Source organism: Plecotus auritus (assembly GCF_963455305.1).
Source record: "Plecotus auritus genome assembly, chromosome: 10".
NCBI classification, from domain to species: domain Eukaryota; kingdom Metazoa; phylum Chordata; class Mammalia; order Chiroptera; family Vespertilionidae; genus Plecotus; species Plecotus auritus.
In genome coordinates this window covers 18,877,609-18,898,283 of record NC_137785.1, presented here as the reverse complement: position 1 = coordinate 18,898,283, position 20,675 = coordinate 18,877,609, and the positions used below count along the sequence as shown (strand labels likewise).

The following is a 20,675-nucleotide window of genomic DNA, read 5'->3' as shown; positions in this document are numbered from 1 at the left end:
TGGGGTCACTGCCTGCAGGGGTGGGCCTTCCAGCCAGGGTATTTTCCCTTCCGAAGGGGGCGGACCCTGCGGTTTCCTCCCAGGGTGACTTCCGGCAGAGAGGACTTGGCCCCCAGAGAGGGCGGGAGGTGACACAGTTGTTCCCCCAGCCCCGCGGGGCGGGCAGCACGGTTCACTCCAGCATGGGGGCTCCAGGTAAGGGCCCGCGCCGCTGGGCAGAGTTACGGGCGGCTCCGCAGGGTTGGGCCTGCCCTGCCCTTCCTCCTTAGCTGTCTGCTTTCTCTCTGGACCTCAGCAGCTTCCCCTTCCCACCCTGGTCCCCCCTCCAACTCCTTTTGCTTCTCCCCTTCCGCAGCAGACACCTGGGGGCTTCCGACCTCTTCTCCCCATCTCTGCCGCCCTGTTCCGAAGGCTCCGAGGGAGGGACACAAGCTGGGTTGGTAGTGGGCTCTTCTGGGGAGGACCAGTGGGTGCGTGACAGGAGTCAGGGCTGCAGAGGGGTGGGAAGGCTGAGCGAGTTGCTGGGCTTTCGAGTGAGCGCGTCTGTGAGGGGTAGCGCCAGCCTCCTGGGTGTGATTGTGGTGTCTGCGCGTGAGGGAGAGTGCGGGCTGTGGTGTGTGCGGTAGGGGTCGCCTTGGCAGTGATCTCTGGGCTCACTTCTTCACTTCATTGGCCTCAGCTGTCACCTCCTCCGGGAGGCCTTCCCTGACCTTCCCATCTGAGCTGGCAACTAATCCCGCCATTCACAGCCCCCTGGCCCCACTTTGTCTTTTCTTCATGGCACTTGCCACCGCTGAAATGTTAGGATATGTAACTGCGCCCCCCACCCCATGTAAGTTGACGGAGTGCACATTGAGGGCCTGGTACTGCACAAGGGGGTTTGGGTTTGTTGCCTCATTTGGTGTAATGTGTCCTTCTCTGCATAATGATCGTTATCTCTGCACGATGGGGGTGCTGATGGGAGCGTTAAGGGAGGTAATATGCCATACGTCAGTGCCTAACACAGTGCCTGGAACACAGCAAGCGTCGATACTTTGTGACTGTTTCATTTGTGACCATGTAGGCACGACTGTGGGTGTGTGTCACATTTCTGGGTGTCTGTGGGGATGAGCCTTGCGTTGGAGCTTGCCATCCTGTGTGCATCGGTGTATGTGATCCTTCATCAACATGTATTCATTCGGCAGGTCTGTGCTGGGTGTTGGAAATACAACTGAGAGGCAGCTTCAGTTCTGTACTGCTGGAGTCCCCAGTCCAGTGGGAGAGACAGATCTGTCACCGGGAAGTGGAGCAGGCACAGGCAGGGGGGTCCGGGCTGGGAGGCCGAGGCACAGGGGACTGTGGGAGCCCAGAAGACTTGTCCAATTCGGTCTGTGGGGTGTCAGGGAAGGCTCCCCGGAGGAGGGGATGTCTGGGCTGACATGTGAAGGATGAGTGGCTGTGAGTACAGCAAAAAGGTGGGGAGGGGATTAAGATGGAAGGAAGACACCTTTCAGGATCACGTGATTATTTATTGAAATGATCATATGTGCAATCATGTATGTATGTTTGCATACATGGTGGACACAGACGTCCAGTGCATCTGCACACACAGACTGACTAATCCCTGAATGGGGTTGAATGGGGGTCTTATACGTGCCAGGCACTGGGTTAGACCCTTTACTTGGGTTTCTCACTGAATTGGCCTGCCCAGAGGCCTGCCCTGGGTCCTCCTCCCCGCCCCCCTGCCCCGCCTCGACAGGAATGAATACATTGTGTGGCCTGGGGCAGATCACTCCTGCTGCCTGGTCTTGGGCTGCACATCCGTGGACTGGGTTCAGGGTCTACCCTGGCCATCTCCCAGGCTGAGGTGGCTCTGGGTGTGTGAGTGTGTGCACGTCTGTGTGTGTGTGTCTAGCTTAGTGACCTGGGTGTATCTGTGGATGCACATCTGTCTGTGAGTGACTGTAGATGTGTGAATGTGTGCACATCTGTATCTATCTGTATATTTGTCTGTGAGTGACTCTGGGGTGTGAGTTGTATGAACATCGGTGTGTGTGTGTGTGTATCTGAGTGACTGGATGGTGAGCATGTGCATGTCTGTGTGCCTGTTTGAGTGATTGGATGTGTGTGCATGTCTGTCTGTGTGTCTGAGTGATCTGGATGTGAGTGTGTGTCTGTCTGTCTGTGAGTGACTCTGGGTGTGTATGTGCACATCTGTATCTATCTGTACTTATGAGACTCTGGATGTGTAAGGGTGGAATGGCCATAAACAACCAACCAAACCTGTGCAAATGGGTCTCTCGGTGTGACTCGGGGTGTGAGTGTGTATAAGCAAGTGCAGGTGTGCACACTCATGTCTGGTGTGTTTTGCATATCTGCCTGTGTCTTGTCTGGGTCTCTGTCTTCATCTGCACACATTCCTGCCTGGGGTCTGTGCACACCCTGTGTGTGTTGCAGGTCTGTGTGTGTCTGGGACCCTGCCTGGTACGTGTGCTGTGCCAGCTCTTGCCTGTTGTCAGCACAGCTGTGGGGCCACATCTCTTGTTGTGTCTGCCCGTATCTCCATCCCTCCCTCCTGACAGCTCAGAAGTGTTCACTCCCTTGAGGCTGCCCAGGGACAGCTGTGGGGTGGTGGGGGTGTGAGGTGTGGTTCCTCAGGAGGCTGGGACTAGGCCAGCTGGGCCCACAGAGGTTCCCGGCAGCACAGACCCAGCCCAAAGGGGCTCCCAGGCCAAGCCTTGATTGAAGCAGGCTGTGGAGGCAGGGGACCCAGGGGACTGGCCAAGCGGGGCCAGGAGGGGTGAGGGGCAGCCCTTGGGCCCTCTATATTTAGCCCCATTTTCGGTAAGTGCTAACGAGAAGCTGACCCAAGTCTGCTAAAACTGGCTGGGGGAAATGCAGAGGAGAAGTGAAAGTCGGGTGGGAGGGGACAGGGAGGGGTGAGGAGCGGAGGGCAGCCAGAGTTCCAGGCCTGGGGCCATGGCCTGGGGCGAGGCCAGGGGGTGTGGGCACCCTGGTGGGTCTGACTCAGGATGGTGGGAACCAAGGGGCCCATCGGGTCTGTACCGCTTTTCCCTGGCCTTTCGGCTAAAAAGTTACACGCTGCCTGGGAGGGGAGAAGGGCAGGGTGGCCATAAGTAACCAGTTGAACTTTCTGTGCAAATGCGGCTTTGAGCGGGGCGTCAGAAGTTTCCAGGGGCAGGAGCACATGAGAATCACAGGGAGGGGGCCTTTTGAAAATCTGATACCGCCCGGCCAGTGTGACTCAGCGTCGACCTATGAACCAGGAGGTCACGGTTCGATTCCCAGTCAGGGCACATCCCTGGGGTTGCGGACTCCATCCCCAGTGTGGGGTGTGCAGGAGGCAGCCGATCAATGATTCCCTCTCATCACTGATGTTTCCATCTCTCTCTCCCTCTCCCTTCCTCTCTGAAACCAATAAACATATATTTTAAAAAATCTGATACTCAGGTTGCACCCTGTTCCAGTGGAATCTTGTCTGGTGTGGGAATAACGTTAGTATTTCTGTAGCCAAGAGAGAGGGGCGGGGCAGCCCTGCCTGGGCCCGGGTGCAGGTGCCTGCGTGGGGCAGCTCAGTGGCCTCTTGATGGGCTTGTTGGTGCCCCCCCCCCCCCGTCTCCATTAGGCCCTCGTTTGGCTTTGGGTTCCTGGTTGAAATGGAGCCCCTATTCGTCCTTGGAGGAAAAGAGCCAGTGAGGCCTGGGTGAAGGCAGCTCTGGCCATTTTGCCATCGGCCCAGCCTCCGTGCAGTGGTGTGTGTGTGTGGCGGGTGGGGGGTGGGGGTGGGGGGGTTGGGGTTAGGGAGAACGAAGGAATCAGAGCAGTGGAAATGTCCCCTCAAACCGCTTTTGCCCCTTCAGCCACTATCCCTGCAGAGGGGGTGACCTAAAGGTGTAGGTTAGAGCTGCTTGGTCCAGGTGTCAGGTGACAGCAGGGAGAGGGGCTTGTTTGGACTGGATTGGGTCCTGGTCCCTCCGAGATGCTTCCATGTATGTATTCATCCCAAAGACACAGTCCCAGCCTGAGCAGTGATGGCTGCAGCCTGGGTCCACAGTCTGGGGCTAAGAGTCACTGCCCAGGTGGTCAGGGTATGTTAGGGGCAGGGGCATCCCAGGTGAGAGGGACACCAACCACCTGGGGAGTCAGGGAGGACCTCACAGAGGAGGTGACATGTGAGCTGGGGCCTTAAAGGGGAGCAGGAGTTGGCTGCTAGAGAAGGAAAGGGTGGCTCAGGTGGGAGAAGAGCAGAGGCAAAGGCCTAGAGGAGGGAGATCAGGGCTTGGGGCCACTCTTGTTTATGGGACCCACATTTCCTATGCTGGGCAGTGTCAGGCACCCCAAGATAAGACAGACCTGCCCCCCCCAAAAAAATAACGATTCGGGGTGATGCCCGAATCCTCACTGCTAATGTGAGATGAATTTTTGAGCAGGTAAAGGTTACCCCTAAGGTGACAAGCCTACTTTGCGGGATGCCTGGGTGTTGCCATCTGCCAGGAAAAAAAAAAAAAAAAAAAGACAGAACTGTCCTTGAGGGGGTCCTATTCTGATGGGGGGAGACATACTGGGGCCCAAATGGCTACAGCCTCTAGGACAGTGATGAAGGAGATGCTGGGTCAGGACGGAGGGAGCAGGGGAGAGCTATCTGGGGGCATCGGGAGTGGCGACTTCATAGAGGATGGAACTTATGCTGGGTCCTGAGGGATGAGTAGGAGGTCGCCAGGTAGACAGTGTTCCAGGCAGAGGGACCAGCTCATGACGAGGTCTCAGGAAATTTGGTTAAATGGCAGAGAGACAGGAGGACAGAGGCAGGGACAAGTAAGAGACAGAGCTGCAGGGAGGGACATCAGCAAGCATTTATAATCTGTTCTTCTGAGTGGGGTGATGCCAGTGATGAGTCAGACCTAACGTTGCATCCTGGTCTGGTGGGAAAGGACTGGGACACAGGTGGCCACAGTCCTGGGAGCTCGGGGCTCGGACAATGGGAAGGCACACGCCTGGGAGGCTGTATTAGTTTGCTAGGGCTGCTGTAACTGATAGCACAACTGGGTGGCTTAAACAACAGAAATTAATTTCCTCAAAATTCTAGAAGCTACTAGGCCAGTGTGGCTCAGTGGTTGAGTATTGATCCATGAACCAGGAGGTCACGGTTCAGTTCTTGGTCAGGGCACATTCCCCCGGGGTTGCGGGCTTGATCCCCAGTGTGGGGTGTGCAGGAGGCAGCTTATCAATGATTCTCATCATCGATGTTTCTATCCCTCTCTTCCTCTCCCTTCCTCTCTCTGAAATCAATAAAAACATATTTTTTTAAAGAAAATTCTGGAAGCTAGAAGTTCAAGGTCAAGGTGTCAGCAAGGCTGGTTCCTTCTGAGGCCTCTCTCCTTGGCGTGGGATGGTCGTCTTTTCCCTGTGTCTTCACTTTGTGTGTCTATCCCAATCTCCTCATAAGGACACCAGTCATATTGGGTCAGGGCCCACCTGATCCAATGACCTTACTTCAGCTTAATTACCTCTTTAAAGACCCAATCTCCACATACAGTCACATTCTGTGGTCTGGGGGTTAGGGCTTCAACATATGAATGTTGGGGGACACAACGTAGCCCGTAGCAGAGGCCAAGGATGAACACAGACTCTCTGTGGTGGAGGTGAGGTCAGAGGCTGCCCTGGTCTGTGGCAGGAGAGGCATCCAGCCAGGTGGGGAGCAGAGAACCTGCAAGGTCCGGACTCCCCATGAAGCAGAAGGCGTGCCTAGTGTGGTGGAAAAGCATGATGCATGAGTGGTTAGAGATGGCAGTGGAGGGTGGCAGGGGCCACACCCCAAGGCCAGGCCAAGGAGCCTGGGCTCTTGGGGGAGATGGGGAGCCAGGGGAGGGTTCAGTACCAGGAAGTGCTGGATGAGGGAAGGATCTCCCTGGGGCACTATGGGCACTGGCTGGAGGGAGGGCACAGGGCTGGGCAGAGGTGTCAGGGATGCTAGGAGGGGTGGAATTTAGGGCTGCCTTAGCGTTAGCTGTTGCCTGGAGCAGGGCCAAGGACTGAGAAGCAGGGCCTCACCACAGCTCCCTTTGTGCTCTCTTATGTCTCAGAATCGTTGGCCACTCGGTGCCCTGTCCCCAGTGCCCTGTCCCCAGTGCCCAGGGCCCGAGCTCCCATACCGTCCTGGGCACCCGCTGCCCACCCCACCCTACCCTCACCAGCCTAGGCCTTAATAGGACTATGTGCTGGCTTATTCTTTTTTTTTGGCTTTGAAATTTTTTCTTTTTGTGTGAAAACATAACATACTTATAGGAAAGTGCCCAGATTTTAAGTGTACAGCCTGAAGAACTTTCACATGTGTACAAACTCATGTCAACTCCCAAGCAGATCACGATGCAGAACTTTTCCAGCCCCTTCAGCCTTCCCCATGCCCTTTCCCGGCTGCACCCCCCCAAGGGTACCCACTCCTCTGACCTTGATCATCTGATTTCATCTCGCCTCCTTCTGAGCTTCGAGTAATTGGAGTCCTACTGTCCGCTTTTGTGTCTGGTATCCTCCCCTCGGCAGCAGGTCTGTGAGACCGGCGGTCTGAGATGCAGGAGTTTGTGCTTTTCCCTGCCGTGGCGTATTTCCTGTATGGACACATCACAATTTGTTGATCCATTCCCCTGTTGACAGGCCCTGGAGTTATTTCCAGTTCAGGACCTTTACTGAATGAAGGGCTGCTGGGAACACGTGCACCTGTGGGCACTGGTGGGCGGGACACTGGGAGTGGACGTGCGGAGTTGTAGGAGGGGCACCTCTTAGCTTTCTTGACTTGTGCTCACATTGATTTACACTCCCACCAGCAGTGTGTGGCCTGGCTTTTTAATCAGGACTATTAAACCCGAGTGATATTTTGTGTCGAGTAATCTTCAGTTGCAAAATTCCTGGACTTCTTCTCAGTTGCTGAGGGTGTCCCAGCTCTCTTTTTAGCTGGCCTTCTAGAGTTGGACAGATCCTTTGCTAGGGTGGGTCATGGGGTAGGTGGGTTTGGAGTGACCTGTGGGAGACACATTTGGGTCTGAGTCAGGGTTATGAGTACGGCCTGAGGCCAACTTGGGAATCGAGTCCAAATGAAGAGCTTGGACTCTTTGGATGGGAGTTGGGTTCCAGGGTGGGTAAGGGGATTGAGAACGGGTCAGGCAGAAGCCCAGATTTGTGTGTGTGTGTGTGTGTGTGTGTGTTGGGGGGGGGGGGTCCTAGAACCAGGAAGGATTGGTCTCGGGTCAATGTCAGGGTGAGATTGGGTGGGGTGACTGTTGGAGGTGAGGGGGGTGCAAGTCAGGACTGGGGTTCATTAGCCTGCAGCAGTCCTGATTAAAAGCAGGAACCCTGCCCGGCTGGCGTGGCTCAGTGGTTGAGCATCGACCCATGAACCAAGTCATGTTCAATTTCTGGTCGGGGCACATGCCTCCAGGTCAAAGGCTCGATCCCCAGTGGGGCGTGCAGGAGGAAGCCTATCAATGATTCTCTCTCATCATTGATGTTTCTATCACCTCTCCCTCTCTCTTCCTCTCTGAAATCAATAAAAACATATTTTTTAAAAGCAGGAACCCTGGAGTCATGGAGGCTGGGGTCCAGTCTCTACTGTCTCACTGCTTTTAGGGAGGTTACACCCCCTCAGAGCCTCCTTTCCTTCCCTGTGAGAGCGGGGTAATAGCACCAACTACTAGCGTGAGTTTGGAGGTGCACTCAGCCGGTGCTTGGCACTGGTAAGCACTTGGCTCCCCATGGCCAGCATCAGAGCGCCGAGACAGCGCATGGTCTCCATTGCGTTGTGTCCCCTGGTGCCACCTCCCCTTGGCCACCTCCCTTCATTTCCGGGGTCTACAGAACTATAGAAAAGGATTGCATTTTAGGGGCCAGGTATCTTGCTGAGATTTGGGGATGCAGTTGGAATTCAAGACTGAAATCCCAGGTGAGGTCTAGGATTAGGTTTGAGGACAAGGTCGGGGGCAGAGCGGGAAGGAGCTGGAGCTGGAGTTACTGAGATCAGAGCGGGGCTGCCCCTCCGGTGCAAGAGGGGAGGCCGGGGGGAGGGAGGGACAGGGTGGGGAGTGAGATGGGGAGGGAAAGTGGTGGGCCGGGGAGGCCGGGGAGGCCGGAGGCGCTGAATCACACCGGAGATCTTCAGACGTGCTCCTTTGGGGATGCTGCCGTCCTGTCACATCCCCCAGGCCCCACTCAGAGTGGAAAACATGCCTCAGCTGAAACCTGGTGAGGCAGGACGGCGCCCAGGGCCTGGTGCCTGGGCGGCGCCTGAGCAGAGGCCACGGCTGAGCCTCTCCTTTGGAACCTCAGCAACCTCCTCCCGGGCAGCTGGGCGCCGAGGCTTCTCAGGACCCCTGACCACTGTCTACATCCCGCCCTGCCCCACAGCCCCCTGGGGCCACCCTCCCTGTGCACCTTCCGAGGGTGGAGAGGATCAGGCAGGAGCCTCAAGGCCTAAAGGCCCCTCGCTTGTCCTCCCAGCGAAGGGCGAAGGGCATGTCTCCCGGAAAGAGACACTTGCCAGGTGGCAGGGGGTGAGGGGCTTGGGGAGAGACTGCGGTGGTGCTGGAGGAAGGGCCGGGAGCTTGCCCTTCCTCACCCACTTCCATCCTCCTCTGTCCCCAGAAATAAGAATGTCTAAGCCCCTGGAGGCCGAGAAGCAAGGTCTGGACTCCCCGTCAGAGCACACAGGTGTGTGGGAAGCAGAGGGTGGGCAGGTTGGGTGGTGGGAGCTTCGGGGCAGCGGGTGACACCTCCCCTCCCCGTCTCATTGCAGACACTGAAAGAAATGGACCCGACACTAACCACCAGGTCAGGGGGCACGGATGAGCCGGGGGTGGGGAGGCGAGAAGGGGGCCGTGTGGGGGCACAGGTGTCAGAAGCTGCTTCATCTCACTGGTCCCATCCCCACCCCAACTTTCTCTTCACAGAACCCCCAGAATAAGACCTCCCCATTCTCCGTGTCCCCAACTGGCCCCGGCACCACCAAGGTAAGCACCTGTCAGAACAGCCAGGGCAAGGGGAGGGGGGTGCTGGGTGCAGGGTGGCAGTTGCTTTTGGAAGTGTCCCACAGGCCTGTCATGGGCCCAGGGCCAAAGCGGGCCCTAGCCCTGGTACCTTGGTGACAAAGCTCCTCCCACCCATTCTCACCCTCGGGCTCCTGCCCCAGGCTTGTGACTCACCCGGGCTCCTTCCCCTTCCCTGGGGGGTGGGGGTGGCCAGGGAAATCCCCCCCAGAGCCCCAGGGCGATGAACAACAGGAAGCCGAGGGCCCGCCCCCATCCCAACTTCCCTGACTGAACTGGGGCCTGCCTCACCCCACCCTCTGCCCCCCAAGACACACTCAGGGGGTGGGAGGTGGAGGGGTCAAGGGAAGGCAGACCCAGTGAGGATGGCTGGGGACTGAGCAGATGCTGTAAGAGAGGACGCTGGGGAGGCCGGAAATGGCCAAACAGAGCAAATCCCAAATCCAGATGGGGCCCTGCTGCTGGGCCCTGCTGGGCTTCCCGGGTGTCTGGGGCCCAGGTCTCCATCGTCCAGCTGGGTGGGGCAGCCGGCAGGTCCAGAGGCCTGAAGGCAGCACAGCGGGCAGGGGCGTGGGCAGGACTCCTGATCCTGACCAAGGTGGCAGAAGGATGGTGAGGGGCTGGGGGCTGCTCTGTGACCGTGGGGAAATCACTTCCCCTCTCTGGGCTTCGCAGTCTCCTCTTCTCTAACGGGGGTGAGGGGATGGCAGTCAGATGAGGTGGCCTCTGAGGTCCCTCCACAGCCAGCGTGCCCTGAGGATGCTCGGTGGGCAGGTGCCCAGGGGAGAAGGTGTCCAGCTGGACCTCCCTCCCTCTGATCTCGGGTTTGGCTCTGACCTTAGCCTTCAGAGTGTGCATCTCCTGTATGCCCTCCTTCCTCAGCTGAATCTTTGCAGCCTGTCCTGGCCCCACTGCAGCCCGGTTTCTCTGTGGTGAAACCAGTGGGCCCGGGGGTAGGAAGGGTTCTCGCTCCCCTTCCCAGGCCTGTGACCTGGTTCCAGGGAAATCTCAAGGCTGCCCCGCCCTGGGCCTCTGCCTCCCCCTCCATCTCTCCCGTCAGTCTTGTCCTAAATGCAGGCTTCACACGCTCCCATCACGATTTCAGACAAATCCACACCCATCAGGTACAATTATTTACATCAGACCTTTGTTAATTGGCTCAATTTTTTAAAAAAACATTTTATTTGGGGGAATGTGAAGCTGATACAAAAGTGGAAAGAAGAACATAATGAAAATAACCTCCTAGGTACCCATCAGTCAGCTTCGACAACCACCAACTCATGCACCGGCTTGCTCTTTCAACAGCTGAAATAAACGTTTTTTTTTTAAATGGAAATTTCACGAATGGAAAACCAAAATCACTTGCCATGGAAATAAATGCAATGATTATTAAAATGTACCCAGAGACGCTTGCCTGCGTCTAAGGGCCTGAGCCTGAGGCCTGCCCTCGGTCAGCAGGGGACGTGGCCAACTTTGGGAGGCGTTGGAGTGGTCCTAGCAGCTGACGGAGACTTCCTTAAGAGAGCCGGGAAGAATGAAAGAGCTCTGAAGGAGGACTAGTGTTCTCGCCATGGCTATCAATGCTGTGTGGGGTTTTTAAATTTTTAACTGAAATATGACACGCACACGATCCTCAGTGTACCTTTGCGTCACCAAAGCAAGACACAAACACGACCAGACTTCTAGGAGCGCCCTCCCTCCCTGCCAGGGATCGGACCCTTTTTCCTGGGACATTGGGCTGCAGGGTGCCCCTGAATGCCCCCGCTGGGCCTGAGAGTGTGTGATTCATCAAGCCATGCCTCCTCCCACCCCATGTGTCCTTTACTAACAGACCCTCCTGCACCCCCCAACCCAGGTGAGCCCACCGTTGTCTGGCTTTTTGTGTAGGAGAGGAAGGAAGGAGGCCAGGGCCGCGTTATGCTGGTCTGCCCTAGGTGTTTTTATTGTTGTTAATCCTCACCCGAGGACACATTTGCCATTGAGTTTTAGAGAGAGTGGAAGGGGCGGGAGAGAGAGAGAGAGAAAAATCCGTGTTAGAGAGACACATCAATTAGTTGCCTCCCTCAGGCACCCCAACTGGGGCCGGGGATCGAACCTGCAACCCAGGTACATGCCCTTGACCGGGAATCAAACCCGAGAACCTTCGGTGAGGAGGCCGACGCTCTAACCACTGAGCTACTGGCCAGGGCTGCCCTATGTTTTTGGTGCGAGATGCGTCCACATCCTGCAGAGAAATGAGGAGGAGCTGAGGGGCCCTGGGAGTGCAGGCTGCCAGCTGGCAGCGCCCGGGCCACCTCGGGCTGCAGGTGTGTTTCCTTTGTCCGGCAGCGTTCTTGCTTTAGATTTTATTATTTTTTTAAAAAATATATTTTTATTGATTTTAGAGAGGAAGGGAGAGGGAGAGAGAGACAGAAACATCAATGATGAGAGACAATCATTGCTTGGCTGCCTCCTGCACGCCCCCTACTAGGTATCAAGCCTGCAACCTGGGCACATGCCCTTTACCGGAATCGAACCCGGGACCCTTCAGTCCACAGGCCTACACTCTATTCACTGAGCCAAACCGGTTAGGGCTGTGCTTTAGATTTTAAAATCTGCCGCTGGCAGGAGCAGAGTAGGAGGTGGGCAGACCTGCCCTGTGGGTGGACAGGCGGGCAGTCTCTTCAGCCTACCCATCATCCTCTGCCCACCTCACCCATTTGTGCTGTTTACATTTGAATTCGTGACCCAAGTTCTAAAGCCGTGGGGGGTTGTTTTTTTACTACCCTTTGGCCCTTTCTTCCAGTAAAATCTTACTCCACTGGACAAATAAGAGATGCACCTCTGTCTGCACAGATGAGGGCTGTGGGACCCAGACCCCCTTATTTGAGATCCCAGGGCCCCCTGGCATCATTTCTCATTTTACAAATGGGGAAACTGGCTCCCAAGAGGGGAAAAGTGCTCTTCAAAGGTGGCCCTCCTCTGTGGGGAGTGTGGGTGCAGGGGGTGTGGTAGCCCATCTGACTGGTGAGGAACAGGCCAGAGGGGTGGTGGCCTGAGCCCCCAGCCGGTCAGTGCAGGGTCTGGCCTCCTTACCCCCGTCCGTTCCTCCTGTGCTGGCTGGAGGCTGCTGTTGCCACACTCGTGCCCTCTCTTTGGTTCGCAGGTGGGCATTCTCTCTGGCCTCCACTTAACATTCTGGGGTCCCGGACCCTGCCTCTCTCCCCCTCAGATCAAGGCTGAAGACCCCAGTGGTGACTCAGCCCCAGCAGCACCCCCACCCCCCCAGCCGGCTCAGCCACATCTGCCCCAGGCCCAGCTCATGCTGACGGGCAGCCAGCTCGCCGGGGTAAGTACTCGGGGAGGACGGGCCAGGGCCACAGGCCGGTCGCCTCCATCTGTTACGGGACCGTGGCCTGGGTGTCCCTCCAGGGCCACGGCCACTCTCTGCCACCTGCCTCTTGCCCTCCTCTGCCTCCTGGAAGACTTGCTCCCTCACCTGTTTGGCTCGGGTACTAACCCCTCTCTGCCTTCTCTGCTCCTCCCCATGCCCCCCTGTGCCCCTGCTGTCCCACCCGCCCCACAGCTCACGGCACTGATGCCAGCTCAGCAGCAGCTCCTCCTGCAGCAAGCGCAGGCCCAGCTCCTGGCCGCCGCCGTGCAACAGTCCAATGCTGCCGCTGCTGCCGCTGCCGCCTCCTCCACCTCTTCTTCCTCTTCCTCCTCCTCCTCCTCTGCCTCCTCCTCGACCTCGCAGCCCCCAGCCTCCTCTGGGGGAGGCGACCTGCCACCACCACAGCCTGCCAGCCAGCCCCCTGGGACCCCACAGATCACCCTGTCCCAGCCCATCCAGCTCACAGCACAGGTAAGGGCAGCCCTGGAGCCCAGTCCCCCAGTGGAGGACCCACAGGGGTGTGCAGGGGCTGACTGGGCCTCGTGGCTCATTCCCACCAGCAACCACATGCCAGGCAGTTCCCGGCAACCCTAGGAAGCCTTGTCAGATGCTGCCCCGTCTCTCAGGGGGCTCGGTTCGGCTCAGAGAGGGGACGTCCTCCTCAGGAGGGAAGGCCCGGCTAAGCGCTTCCTATGCGTCTGGCTGGGGTCACAGCCACCTGGGAGGCTGGCACGTTATCCTCACCTTACAGCTGAGGGGGCCAGGAGTCACCCATGGACGGTACCTGTGTGGGTGCAAATCAAAAGGCTGAGAATCAGAATTAGGGCCTCGCATTGGATCCCCAGCTCGGCTAGTGAATGAATCGCTCTTTCCGAAAAGGGGTTTGTGATCTCTGAGTTAGGAAGCCCTGCACCCTTTCTCCCCATACTGGAGACTTCCGGACAAATCCTGTTTGGATTTGTGGGCTGTGTTGCTTTCCTAGGACTACTGTGGCAAAGTTCCACAAACCCGGTGGCTTCAAACAGCAAAAAGTATTGTCTCAGACCAGAAGCCCCAAGTCAAGGTGTCTGCAGGCTGTGCTCCCTGGAGGCTCCAGGGGAGAAAGGCTCTTTGCTTCTAGCTAAGGCGGGGGGCCGGGGGCGGGGGGGAGTGCGGGGGCGCGGAGAGGGAGGGGGCGTGCGGAAATCCTTGGTGTTTCATAAATGGGTTGCTCCAATCTCTCCCTCCACCATCTTCTTTCTGTGGGTGTCTGTCTTTGTATCCACATTTCCCCATCTTATAAGGACACCAGTCATTAGACGAGGGACCACCCCAATGACCACATTTTAACTTGACTACATCCGCACAGACCCTGTTTCCAAGGCAGGTCATATTTACAGGCGCCACGGGTTAGGACTTCCAACATATCTTTTTCAACAATTCAACCCATGACTATGGCCAACAGAGTTGCCGAAGGATAATCAGTGGGAGCTGGGCAGACTTTTCCTCCTGCTGGCCCTGCTCTCTCCGACCACATCGGCACGTCGTCCTTCTGGGCTAATGCCTGGTGTCTGGAAGCATTTGAGTCTCCGGCCCGTGTTCCAAGGTGGTAGAGGTCCTGAGAAGTCTATAGCAGGGAATCCCTTAGCCCCGGGCTTCCCACAACGACTGCTCTGCAGAGGGCTTTCTCTCTCCCCACCCCTTCACGGGACCCCTGGCAGGTGCTGCTACACCAGGGGTCCCGTGCCCATGAGGCCGTTCCCTTGACAGGGTTCTGCCTCCTGTGGGCCTCTCCACTACTGACCAGCACTCCCCTCTGAGACTGTCCTTCACCCTGAGCTGGTGTCTGCCTCCGTAGAGCTTCCTGCCTCTGGGCCTGGTTCCCCAGGAACCCACAGAGCCATCCATGTCCGCAGCTCCTAACGGCTCTTCCAGACGTAGCCTCCCAGTGCTGGGCTCGCCATGGTAACCATAACCAGAGCCTGTTGGGTGCTGACTAGGTGCCCGGCACTGTGCTAATGTGACCGCCTTGGGTCCACACATCGCCACGGCTGAGGCTCTGAGGGGAAAGCCAGGAGCCTGCCCTAGGTCGCACCGTGAGCATGAGTGGCAGGACGGCCCAGGAGTCCAGGGTTCTAATCACAGGCTCTGGGGCTGCTGCTTTTAGCTGTCCTTCAAGGGACATGTGTCTTGCGCTCCCACCCCGGCCTCCAGACACCCCAGCAGCAGGCGTTCCGTCTCCTCAGAGCACACACGGCCCTTCACAGAGCAGCACGGAGGCTCGGGCTCTGCACGAGGTCTTGGATCTTGGTGTCCTTGCTCTTGTCCTTCTTCCCACCTGGAAGCAGCTTCCTCCCTTTCCCTGGACAGCCCCTCGGCCTTCTTCAAGCCCCAGCTCGGGGGCGGGGGCGGGGGGGGCCACACCTCTGGGAAGTTTCCAGTGACATCCCTCCCTCCGGCTGCTTTGCTTCCCTGTCTCTTGCCTCCTCCTCGGGGGTCCACAGCCCAGGCCTCTCCTTCTCATCGCCAGGCTGTGTCCCAGTACGTAAGGATCAAAGATGACAGGGAGGAGGAAGGCAGGGCAGCCTCGTGCAGACACCCCTTATGTTGATGCCCCCCTAGAACCACGTCCCCAGGCATCCTGTGGACCCCACATTGGGCTGACCCGTCACCTGCCATCCCCCAGGCCTGATTCTCAAGGCCTCCTGAACCCCACGCTGCCGCCGAGGCTTTCCTCTCATTCCTCCCACCCCGGCTTCCCTCAGCTCCCACCTTCCCCTGTCCGTCTTCTGCTCGTGCAAAGCTGGGCCAAGTTTGTTTTCTGGGAGTTCTGTCGCCCGTGACCTCCTTCCACAACAGACAAATATGTATTCTGTTCCCTGGTCTGCCGGCACCGCGCTGGGCCCGGGCTGTGGCGAGGACCGGCTCCCCCTGCCCTGGCTGTCCACGGCGCGGCTGGCCCTCTCCCAGCCTGTCTCATGCCCCCAGTTCCACGTTCCCTGACACTCAACTCTGTCCTGTGATCACGTCACAGACATCTCCCGGCCTCCCGAGTGCTGGCCCCGTGTGACTCACACCCGGCCTTGCCCCCGAGGGCTCCCAGTCTTGTAGGGAAACAGACACACCGATGAACCACTAGGAAATATTATGAAAATACTAGGAAAGTCAAATCAACCGTGACCCTCCCACTTTAAAATGATAGCAAGTACGAAGGGAAAGCCCCCCTCCAAGGCCAGCTTCCAGTGTCGGTGAGACCCCTGGGCAGGCTCCTCCCTGCGTCCTCCTAGCTTACAGATACAGGGGCGGTTACCACACACTTTTATAACGTGGCACCATGCCTGCCACCGAGGGGGCCGCACGGGTGTTTACTGAATCAATGAGGGACGTTTTGCTGCAGCTTTTCAATCAAGAGTAGAGCAGACAGCTCCCCAGGGGGGTCATTCAGAACATCTGGGGTAGGCGGAGGCATTGATTGAAAATTTACATGAACTGTTAAAACATCGTTTTGTACTTGAAGAGTGAAAAAAAATCCCCATTTTCGTAATATGACCATGGCAAATGGAGCATGACGAAAACCTTTCAGGCGGGCGGGGCCAGTGAAGGAAGTTTTCCCAGAGAAGCCTACGGGGTGTGGTGGGAAGAGAAAGGTGGCCTCTGTGTGCGGAGCCGGGGAAGCTGCCAGTGGGGCGGTACCTGCACCAAGGTGGGGCGAATAGCATTTACCAGGTGGATGGACTGAAGAAAGGGATTCCTGGCCGTGGGAATGGGGAGTTCTAAGAGAGCAGGGTGGGCTCGGGGCCGGGAGTGGGAGCCAGAGTTGGAAGACAGTGAAGGATGAGCTGGGGGAGGCGGGGGTGTCAGCCGGGCCACTCGGGCAGCTGAAAAGAAAAGGGAATATTTGGCTCATGTCACTGAAAAGGCCAGGCCTGCAACGTCAGGCCCGCCCCAGGAAGGTCTCCCTGTTGGTTCTGGGGCGGGCGAAATGGGTGCCAGAACTTAGACTGGCAGCCACCTGCCCAGGGAGATAGCACACCCAGTGGCTTTGCGTCTGTGGCTCCACCCCTGAGATGGGGGGTTAGCTGAACCTGGACCATGTGACCTGAGAGTGGGGCAGAGCAAGCCCCCAAAAGGAAGAGATGAGTCCAATGGCTTGAGGAACAGGTAGCGGGTGCCAGGCCAGCCAAACCACCCACCTGGAGGGTGTTGTCAGTGCACCCACAGGCCCAGGGGCCCAGGAGCGGGGCCGAGGTGCGCCGGTCCCTCCACAGTTCCCGGGGTGGGATCTGCTGTGCACTTTAGCACGAGGCAGCAGGGGTGTAACGCACAGTCCATGTGGCTCTCCTTCCTGTTGAGTGGTTCTCTGTTCTGTGATGCTCTGTCCCAATCGCTGGCACTTAGCCTCCAGGGGATTGGTGCCCGTGCTAGAGATAGGCACCTCTGTTCACGCCACCCCGCCTCCCACGTTTACAGCTTCTCCTAGCGGAGTGGCTGGAAAAATCACAGTCATTTACTGGTATTCATTCAACTAACACTCACTGAGCGCCATGCATATGCCAGGTGCCCACTCCCGGCCCGGAGGGGACAGCTGAGAACAAGGCAGAGGTGGCTGCCCTTGAGGACCTTATGTTCTAGTGCGGAGACAGACAGTAAACAAGCAAACAAACCAGCAAAACGAGGCTGTTGTGGAGTAAGTGTAATGAAGAAAATGAAACTGGGTGGTGCCGTAGAGGAAGGAAGCCACTTTTAATAGGGCAGTCAGGAAAGGTTTCACTGAGAAGGTGGCCTGTGAGAGCCGCGGCCTGACTGAGTCAGCCCCCAGGAAGCCAGGGGGAGAGCTTAGGAAAAGGCAATGGCAAGTGCAAAGGTCCTGAGGCAGAAAGCAGCCCGACTTGTTCCCGGCACAGAGGGAGGTGGTGTGGCTGGAAGACAAGAGGTGATGGAGAGGCAGGCAGGTCCGGGTTTCTCAGGGCCTTCCTTGCAGGGCCCAGCCCGATCAAGAACTTCAAAATGAATGATAAGTGTGATGGGAAACTATTGAGGTTTTTTAAATAGGTGAGTGGCATGACCCAACTGACCCTTGAAAAAGCTCTCTCCAAGTGCTGCGGGGAGAATGGACTGTGGAGGACGGGAGTGGAAGCCAGGAGCCCAGTCCTTGCAGGCATTCAGGTGGGAGGTGAGGGCGATGGTGGGTGGCCAGGGGGTATGGTTCGGATAGGTCAGGGGTGACTCCTGGGACTTTGGCTTCAGCATCTGTGTGGTTGTCAAGTGGTTTTCTGAGATGGGCAAGATGGAGGAACAGGGTGTTGTGGAGGGCTGGAGCAGGGAACCAGGAGTTTTGCTTTGGACCTGGTAGGGTGTGAAGAGTCTTCGTCATCAAGGGAGAGACACCCAATAGGCAGACGGATATGTGAGGCTGGAGCTCAGTGGAGAGTCTGTGTGGGGACTGGAAGTTGTGAGTCGTCACAACATAATTTATGTGGAATCGATAGCCAGACGGGGCTTCCGCCCTCGAGAGCTTGTGGGTGACATGAGGGGGTGACATGAGGGTGCAGGGGTAGCAAAGTCATCCTGGAGGACTGTGTTGAGATTTCCAAAATGCTCTGTGGATAATAATATTCCTCAGGCCTCAGGTCTAACTCGCAGGTGGGGAGTTAGACATTATTACCCCCATTCTGTAGATGAGAAAACTGAGTCCCTGAGAGAGAAATGACTCAGTAATAATGATTGCCATTTAGAGAGGACCACATAAGTGAACAAGGATCAGCCTAAACATTCTACACATGTTGCCTCATTTAATTCCTCTCACACCCCCTTGAGGTCAGAAATATTGAGGCGTCACCTGAGGAAACGGAGTCTTAAAGAGGGAAGGTGCCCATGATCCTAGGTGTGTAAGGAACAGAGTCAGGTTTCTGGGTATCTCCAGGGCCTGGTCTTCCCAGGACACCCTGCACCGTCACCCTATGTACTTAAGGAGGCCGCGGCCCAGAGAGAGTTGGCTTTCCCCTAAGTCACACAGCAAGAAGCCGGCAAGAGGGCCGAGGTCAAGCCTCCAAGGTTCTCCGTGGAAGGGGCCCTGGCACCCCTCTAGTCCACCCTCTGCACTGTTCTGGCAGGTGGGGTGCAGTTTCACCCAGGTGGCCCCCAGGACGGTGCTCACTGCCTTCCCAGGCAGCCCCTTCCACCGCTGGGCAGACAGACACACGCGCCTACTCATTAGAACGCTATCGACCACAACATAATTTATGTGGTTTCGAGCCCATCCCTTCCTGGCCTTCCTACTCTGGACTGAACTGGACACTGTCCAGGTCTTAGAACTGGTCATAATCTGTCCGATGAGGGATGGCCAGGGAGGGGCGCCTTCCCGGTGCGTGAGGTGAAGCGCTGCATCCAGGCTGGTTACAACGGCTGCTCTGGGCCCAGGCCCCCTCTAGCTCCTTCCTCCCACAGGGAACCGAGCCAGATGGGAAAATGAGCAGTGACACTCCAGGTTACCCATGTGTCATACAAACCATGTGGCTCAGTCTTTTTGCCTCCAGTCTGTGGCCAACGTCCCAGCTGCAGCAAAGCACAGTCTTCCCCAAACACCACCAGTCCTAAGTTTTACCTCATTCATTCGCTGAAAATCCACTGGTGGCCCGTTAGGTGCCTGCACTGGGCTGAGGGTGATCAGAATAGCGCAATGAGCAAGAATGGACCTCTGCCCTTCTCGGCCTTGATGGGGTGTGCTGGCCCTCTGTGCCAGTCTTTCTCCCTTGTTAGGGACTGAGCAGATGATACACAAAACGTCCCTGGCTTTGACCCTTCCCGCCACTGGCATCTCTGAGCTTTAACTTTCCTACCACCTGATTCGATGGTAATGCGCCCCCAAGTGGCTTCAGATCGCACGCTCTCTCTAGATTGTGGAGAAATGGGGCCACCTACTGGCCAACCCCAATCAGCTCACTGTTCACCCAGAACCATCTCTCTTTCTCCTTCTTTAATGCCTTTAGTCAGCAAACTTTGTGAACATCCTCCATGTCCAGGCACCTTTCTACCTGGGGATACAATGAGGAACGAGGCAGACAAGTCTGTGCCCCCATGGAGCTGGCACCCTCTCTACTTGGGGAGACAGACAGGAAGCTGACAGTTGCTATGAAGGAAAGCACAGAATGTAATGGACTAAGGAGTGACTGAGGGGAAGGAAGACTCGTTACCAGAGTGGTGGCCAGGGGAGACCTCCCTGAGGAGGAGGCATTTGATAGAGACTTGAGTGATGAGGAGCGGCCAGTCATGTGCAGACCAAGAAGGAAAGGAAGGTACAAGGCAGCAGCATGTGCAAAGGCCCTGAGGCAGAGACTTCTTTCTGGGTTCAGTAACAGAAAGGAGACCGGTGTGGCTGGATTAGAGTTAGGGAGAGAGGAAGTCAAGGGAGGTGAGGAAGGAGAGGCAAGCAGGGGGCTGGCTCATGCAGGGCCACGACAAGGAGTTAGATTTTACTACAAATGTGATGAAACCCAAAGGAGGTTTTCTGGTTCGATTAATATTTTTTTTAAATATATTTTATTGATATTTCACAGAGAGGAAGGAAGAGGGATAGATAGTCAGAAACATCGATGAGAGAGAAACATCGATCAGCTGCCTCCTGCACACCTCCCACTGGGGATGTGCCCGCAACCAAGGTACATGCCCTTGACCGGAATCGAACCCGGGACCCTTTAGTCTGCAGGCCGACGCTCTATCCACGGAGCCAAACCGGTTTCGGCACGATTAATATTTTAGAACAGGAACCTGGATTCCACAGACCACCCCTCAAGGGGTCTGTGGATAGCATTCGGGGGGAGGGGGTCCATGAACTTGGAATTATGTCTCGATTTTTGCTATCCTCTGACCAAAAACCTAGTATTTCCTCCTATCTTGAATGCAGGCAACAGACCATAGTGGCACAGCAGTACCTGGGCTTTGTCACCAACGGAATGCACAGCTGTTTCCATGTTCTGTACAGTTGTTGCAGATCTCTTACAATACTGTTTTCACTCACTATGGCTTTGAGAGGACAGTAGTCATCAGACCTTCGCTTGATCTTAAGCAATAATGTGCTAATTAAAGAGGCCCATAGATTACTATTAGCACAATTCAAAATACTTGTGATGATTGTATTTCAATATAATTGATTTCATTTTAAATCTGAGTCACAGTGGTTAAGTTCTTCCTTTGGACTCCACTGTGAGACCCCACTGCAGATTTTGATTCATCTTCTCCATCCTTTTCCACTTCCTGCTGATTCAGAAAGAAATCTGTACACACCACTCTTT

At 56.5% G+C, this 20,675-nt stretch overlaps 1 protein-coding gene across 5 annotated transcripts in view; it reads left to right on the top strand.

Moving 5' to 3' along the window:
• POU2F2 (POU class 2 homeobox 2) overlaps positions 1–20,675 on the top strand; it is a 78,781-nt gene that overhangs the window by 40,331 nt on the left and 17,775 nt on the right. For all 5 annotated transcript variants that reach the window (XM_080645489.1, XM_080645493.1, XM_080645491.1 and 2 more), the window contains exons 3-7: positions 8,632–8,697; positions 8,783–8,817; positions 8,937–8,996; positions 12,244–12,360; positions 12,598–12,876. In XM_080645489.1, the coding sequence (XP_080501615.1) occupies positions 8,640–8,697; positions 8,783–8,817; positions 8,937–8,996; positions 12,244–12,360; positions 12,598–12,876 (549 nt within the window). In that variant the 5' untranslated portion in view covers positions 8,632–8,639. The remainder of the gene's footprint in view (positions 1–8,631; positions 8,698–8,782; positions 8,818–8,936; positions 8,997–12,243; positions 12,361–12,597; positions 12,877–20,675) is intronic.